Source organism: Elephas maximus, chromosome 11 (assembly GCF_024166365.1).
Source record: "Elephas maximus indicus isolate mEleMax1 chromosome 11, mEleMax1 primary haplotype, whole genome shotgun sequence".
NCBI classification, from domain to species: domain Eukaryota; kingdom Metazoa; phylum Chordata; class Mammalia; order Proboscidea; family Elephantidae; genus Elephas; species Elephas maximus.
This window is the reverse complement of record NC_064829.1, coordinates 39,414,845-39,421,821: the sequence shown is the minus strand read 5'-3', so window position 1 is coordinate 39,421,821 and position 6,977 is coordinate 39,414,845. Positions and strand designations below refer to the sequence as shown.

The 6,977-nt window shown below is 41.0% G+C and overlaps 1 protein-coding gene across 3 annotated transcripts in view; it reads left to right on the top strand.

The window, feature by feature from the left end:
• Positions 1 to 118: 118 nt before the first annotated feature.
• Positions 119 to 6,977, top strand: part of TRAPPC8 (trafficking protein particle complex subunit 8) — a 108,110-nt gene continuing 101,251 nt past the window's right edge. The window contains exon 1 of one of the 3 annotated variants that reach the window (XM_049900024.1): positions 119 to 705. In XM_049900024.1, coding sequence (XP_049755981.1) covers positions 549 to 705 — 157 coding nt within the window. In that variant the 5' untranslated portion in view covers positions 119 to 548. Of the gene's footprint in view, positions 706 to 2,771; positions 3,592 to 6,977 lie in introns of those variants that run through there. The other 2 variants (XM_049900025.1, XM_049900026.1) reach the window with 2 other exon arrangements.

Here is a 6,977-nt window from a genome sequence, read left to right as displayed (position 1 = left end):
ACCTGACCCCGCCCACCGAGCTCGTAGCCCCGCCCCGGCCCCACCCTTCTGCTGCTCTCCGTCACACCACTTCCGGATCCAACTACCCAACCGGCCTCCGTCGCTCTCCGGCTCCCTCTTTAGTTCTCTTTCCCCTTCCCTGCAGCCTCTTTTAACACAGTCACGTGAGGGGCGAGCGCGGGGGCTGCCGGGAGTAGTACTGCCGGTCGGTCAGGGTTCGGCCTCAATATGGCCGTTCTAGTTAGGCAGTGACCAAGGTTTTGCCGTCGGGAGGATTAAGGGGCGATTGTCGGCGTCTCCGCCTATTGAGGTGGAATGCGAGGGAGCCGGGGCGAGCGCTGAGGAGCAGCGGTGACAGGGCGGTTGGTGGTGTGTGTTCCGGCAGACGAGGCGGCGGTGTCTGTTCCTTCTACTCGTCTCAAGGCTCCAGTGCGGAGCCCCGCCCGGCCGGGCCAGGCCGGCGGGCGGCGGCGGTTCTGCTGTAGCCGCAGAATCAGCCTCTGAGAGTGGGCCGGAGGGCGGGCGCCGCCACTGCTCCTGCCGCGGCGATGGCCCAGTGTGTACAGTCGGTGCAGGAGCTAATCCCGGACTCATTCGTCCCCTGTGTCGCCGCGTTGTGCAGCGACGAAGCTGAGCGGCTCACGCGTCGCAATCACCTCAGCTTCGCAGAGCTGCTTAAGCCCTTCTCTCGCCTCACTTCCGAGGGTATGTGGTCTGCCTTTCTCGCTGGGGCTGGGTAAAGCAGTAGTCTGGAGAAGGAAGTTGGGAGCGGACAGGGAAGAGCAGCGTGATGTTTACATCCCGGAGCCGGTGGAGTAGCGTCTGGAGTTGGGGCCCCCAGCGTCTCAGGTGGTGGCTGGAGGAGGGGCAATGGGGCAGGTTGTCAAGACAGCGCGGTCCTAATATCTAGTTTCTCTAGACACTTTTTCTTTTTTCCCGACCAGCCGGGGGCTGTTAGCTAGTTTAGTGGAAAGAAGAATGTGAGCCCCAGATAAAGGCGTTGGGACGGTCTGTCCTCAACAGCCATGGGGAGGGAATTGGTAAGATAGGAAGATGCTGCCTCTTAGACCGACGGGGCCTTAATAAAGAAAACATGTTATCTTCCCCTAGGTGTTAAAGCAGACTTTCAAAGTTGTGTTGAGTATTACATTCTTCTAGCGGTGAGGCTCATCTCTTCAACTACTGTTTAGTTATTTTACTTTTTGAAAATTTAAACACTTTGTTAGGTATAAATATCTTGCTTAACCTCTCAAAAAATAAGTGTTGTATAAATAATCAAACACAACAGCCTTTTGCGGCTCACAGATGGTGACTTGTAGATGAGGAAGTAGTACAAGCTATAGTTAATTTAACCTAGATGTTGTTGTCGTTATCTAGACTTAAAAGGGTAGTAAAGTCCTAACATTTGACTTTTTTCAGGAAAACGTTCACCTTTTTTAAGTGAGAGAAGTGCTTCTCTTATTCTGGAGCTACCAGTTTCCTCCAGCTTTAATTACTTTATTAGGGAAAAATGAACTTAAGGTGGAGTTCAGAACTTCAAGTATGGTGTAAATAAAGTATAGCAAAGTGCAAGTAAAGTTCTTTGACGCTTAAGGGATGTGTAAAATTAAGAGTTCTGTAATAAAGCTGTGTCAAGGGAACGACTATAATGATTCTTTGGTTATGATGCCTTCTCCACCAAATACAATGCTGTACAATAAATTTATGTGTTTGCATGCCACAAGTGCTGTTTGGGAGAATCCAAACAACCAAACCAAATCTGTGATTCTGACTCTCAGGATCCTATAAGACAGAGTAGAACTCCCCCATAGGGTTTCCAGGGAGCAGCTGTTGGATTTGAACTGTCGACCTTTTGCTTAGCAGCCTTAGCTCTTAACTACTGCACCGCCAGGTCTCCCTTGGGAGAATACCAAACCTGTTGCTGTTGAGTGGGTTCAGACTCATAGCCACCCCCTTATAAGTTTGCTTTTTGTAATTAAAGGAGAGAGAGTTGTCCAAAAAGACTGGGAACTCTTGAATTTTTTTCAGCCTATACCGAAGCCATCCATCACCTCCTCCAGTGTTGTACTGTCAACGAGAACAACAAAAATGCCCTAAATTCTTAAATCCAAACAACTCTGGAGAGCCAATTTGACTTTAGTGTGCTTACTTTTTCCGTCTTTGTTAATAAGGAAGAATAATGCTAACCCTGAATACCTGCCTTGTGTGGATTTTCTTGTTTAGTCATCACTGAAGTCAATGGTATAGACACTGTTTCTTGTTGTCACTTTATATTTGAGCTCATTGAGGCATGGAGATGTTATCCAAAGTCTTACATCTGGGAAAAATTTAAAAACAGGCACTGTGACTTTAGACAGTGTTCTTAGTCATCATTTCATCGCCTGTCAATATTTAGAATTTTGTACTTATTTATGCTATAGAGTATCTCTTTTCAATAGAAACATAATGTGAGTCACATATTAAAAAAACCCGCTGCCATCACGTAGATTTTGACTCATAGCGACCCTATGGGACAGAGTAGAAGTGCCCCATAGAGTTTCCAAGGAGTGCCTGGTGGATTCGAGCTGCTTACTTTTTGGTTAGCAGCCGTAGCACGTAACCACTACGCCACCAGGGTTTCCAAGTCACATATATAATTTTAAATTTTTTAGTGGCTACAGTAAACAGTAAAACATGTAAAAAGAAAAAGGTGAACTTAATTTAAGTAGTGTATTTAACCCAGTTATTTCTAAAAAATGTTACAATTTTAATCTATAATCAATGTAAAAAAATTAGTGAAATGTTTTACTTTTTGTATTGCTAAATATTTGAAATATGGTGTACATTTTGGATTTACGTCACATCTCAATTTGGACTACACACATTTCAAGGCTCTGTCCACATGTGGCTACCATATTGGACAATGCAGCCACAGAGGGAGGCTTCATATCAGTACATTTCTGCTTTTCCTCTGTAGAATGGGAGAGATTTAGGGAAGGAGTAAAATTGAGCTGGACTTCAGTGGGGAGATGGAAAGTTGATAGAAAAGAAGAGGGTGAACATTCCCTGTTGAGGGGTGTAAGGCTAGAATGGTGTGGGTGAAAGCTATAAATTATGATTGAGTGGTTGGGGAATAGTGAGGAAACTTCCTATTGGAGGACAGGATAGTAAGAGAGGATGGCTTATTTAAGGGAGGACCTTGAATTCTGTGAATGGGATTTGAATTTTACATCTGATGGTAAATGGATGGTAGTCAGATTCTTGAGCACAGGTATGAAACTTTGGGAGATTGGGTTGTGTGATTTATAAGGATAGATAGGAATTGATCCAAATTTAAAAGTTTGAGATGGTTAGGGCATGGACTAGGCATTAGAAACTTGGCCAAAAGGATTTAATTTTTTGCTGGTAAATAAATTTTGGAGCTTTTTACCGTCCAGAAAAGGCGGATTTTTTTTTTTTGTCTCAAGTATAGGGAGTCCTCAAAGGTAGCCAGGGAAGCACGAGAAAATGACTTCAGGCAATGTACCTGAGAATGTGACCAGAACAGACTACAATTTCCTTAGGAGAAAGAAATGTTTAAAAAAATGACTGGACTCCATTTCTGGCCTGCAGGTAGGCTGTTATTTGGGGTCAAAACTTGCTTTGACTACTTAGAAAACAGCACACACTGCCACACATTTTCAGGAGATTTATTTTTAAGTTTCAGTAGGAAAAAATATGGTTTAAAGCTGTACTGAAGAGAGGGTTGATGGAACAAATTTGAGTACCATTCATGTGTAGGGCTTTGGAAATTGAGTTCAGACTTGATGTATTAGGTTATTAGGCAATGGAGAGCCATTGTAGGTTCCTTAGATGCACTTTTAAAACTTGAGTAGTTCTTTACATTGTATCAAATAATGGCTATTTTACATATGTATATAACCCATTGGCATCAAGTCGATTCTGACTCATAGTGACCCTATAGGATAGAGTAGAACTGCCCCACAGGGTTTCCAAGGAGTGGCTGGTGGATTCAAACTGCCGACCTTTTGGTTAGCAGCCTTAGCTCTTAACTGCTGCACCACCAGGGCTCGTGTGTGTGTATGTGTATGTATATATACACACTTACCCCTACTTCTCACTTACCGATTATTTCGTTATCCGACAGTTCACATTTATGAATATAGTAAAAAGTCTACTATCCTGCTGTTATGCACATTAATGACATATGTTTTGGCAGTTATGAACACCTAGTTGTGAGGTGAGAGTAATGCAGGCTGTGATGGTTAAGGTTATATGTCAACTTGGCCTGACGGTGATTTTCAGTGGTTTGGCAGTTACAGAATGTTGTAGTCAAACTCTCTTTTGTGCTCTGATGTGGTCATCCTCCATTTTTGCATAGTGCCAATTTACACATAACAACCTGGTCTTTGGAACCAAACCATGTTGATAAGTGAGGAGTGGGTGTACATATACAGCTGAGTCATCATGATTTGATGTGTGTTGGGGACTTGAATTGTTCTCATTTTTCAACATAAATTTTGTGATTCTTATACTTCTTAGAGGTCTCTTGGTGGTGCAGACAGTTTGTGATGGACTGCTAACCTATAGGTTGGCGATTTGAACCTATCCAGTGGTACTGTGAAGAAAAGTCCTGGCAGTCAGCTTCCATTAAAATTACAGCCAAGAAAACCACATGGAGCAGTTATATTCGGTAACACATGGAGTCATACCATGAGTTGGAATTGACTTGATGGCAACTAACAACAACAGATACTTCTTAAAGAACTCCTGCTGGCCTTGTATTTTGAAGAGTGGAAATGTTAGTGTTAATTAATCAAGGCTTATTGTTTTTCCTGTCTTAGTGAAGGTTTTTTGGTAATTCTAAACTGTGTTTCATTAGATCACATAGACATAAGTTTCAAGAAAATTTATTAAACCACTAACTTTTGAAGTAATTGGCTTTCATTTTTGAAAAGTACATGTTATTTTGAAACTGATTAAGTTTATTTAAGGGATTGAAATGATTAGAATGCAAATTTTATGTAAACCTTGTATAGTTTTCTGAATGAACTAGGAAAACTGGCATATCATACTATGAAATACCAACGAAGGATACTTAAGGCCTCTAGTTCATTCACTTAAATTTCTTTTAGTTAGAAGTATTTTACCCATCTTAACTACCAGTGTTGGTGTAATTAATTTCCAAGGTTTTTAGGTACAAAGCTTTGAATAAAATTCAAGTTAACTTTTCAAAATTTAAATATATGTATGTATAGTTTGCCTCATTTTCGTATGTTATGATCTTAGTAATTAAGGTTTTCTTTATATGATAAAGCTTTATATGTTTGATGAAGACATAAAATATATAATTTTTATTTTTGAAAAATATGTTCCATAGAGGACCACTTATGTTAGATGTTGTTGTTAGGTGCTGTTGAGTTGGTTCTGACTCCGTAGAGGTCCTGTACATGACAGAATGAAACACTCTCCAGTCCTGCGCCATCCTCACAATTGTTGCTATGTTTGAACCCATTGTTGCAGCCACTTGTGTCAGTCCATCTTGTTGAGGGTATTCTTCTTTTTCGGTGACCCTCCAGTTGACCAGGCATGATGTCCTTCTCCAGGGACTGGTCTTTCCAGATAACATGTCCAAAGTATGTGAGGTGAAGTCTTTCCATCCTTGCTTCTAAGGTGCATTCTGGCTGTACTTCTAAGACGAATTTGTTCTTCTGAAAGTCCATGATATATTGAGTATTCTTCGCCAACACCATAATTCAAAGGCATCAGTTCTTCTTCGCTCTCCCTTATTTCTTGTCCAGCTTTTGCATGCAAATGAGGCGATTGAAATTACCATGGCTTGGGTCAAAAAAAAAAAAACCCTAGTCCTCAAAATGATGTTTGCTTTTTAACACTTTAAAGAGGTCTTTTGCAGCAGATTTGCCCAGTGCAATTACATTATTTGATATCTTTTGCTTCCATGGGCGTTAATTGTGGATCCAAGTAAAATGAAATCCTAACAACTTCAGTATTTTTTCTGTTTATCATGCTGTTGCTTGTTAGTCCAGTAGTGAGGATTTTTGTTTTCTTTATGTTGAGGTATAATCCATACTGGAAACCTAAAAAAACCAAACCCAGTGCCGTCGAGTCAATTCCGACTCATAGCGACCCTATAGGACGGATAGAACTGCCCCACGGAGTTTCCAGGGAGCACCTGGTGGATTCGAACTGCCGACCCTTTGGTTAGCAGCTGTAGCACTTAAGCACTACGCCACCAGGGTTTCAATCCATACTGAAGGCTGTAGAATTTGATCTTCTGTAGTCTTTGATATGTTAGATGCTCCCTGAAAAAAAATGTTATGGTCAAATAAGTTCACTTACCATAGCATGCTTTTTAGAGAATTATAGTGTCATTTAGCACATTAAAGGCTCTGTTAAGACCTGGCCTTTAAAGAACTTAACCTGGTATTTTCCCAATATGGAAATGATTTTCAGAAACAACTTTTAACAATCCTGAGAAACCAGTGTTCCATGGTGCACATACTGGGAAATGTTGTTTCATAATACAGTGAAACCTGCAAGAATCAGAACTTGATGGGACTCCTTGTTTTTCCAGGTCTCACAAGTTTTCTGCCTTTGACAGGGTGCAGTCTTACCACTTTTTAATCACTCATTTTAGTGGAAAATATCTGCGTTTTCCTTCTCTGACAGGTTTCCGCTTTACACAGGTTCTGGCTTTTGCAGGTTTTACTGTATAGTATTCAAGAAATTATATGGTAACCTACAAAAGGAAGGCAGTGGTAGAGCTGAATTTCATTTTTAAATTAAGATGTTATATGATAAATAAATTCATTTTTTGTACTGTTATAGTTTTTGTGTGTAATTTAAAAGCATTTTTCTTAGTCGTTCTTAGTTCTTGCCTTCCTCTTTATTAGGTTGGTTTTGTAGTACCCCAGTTTATTAGTTATCTATTCTTGTGTTACAGATTGCCCCAACATTTAGCACTGTAAAACAAAAAC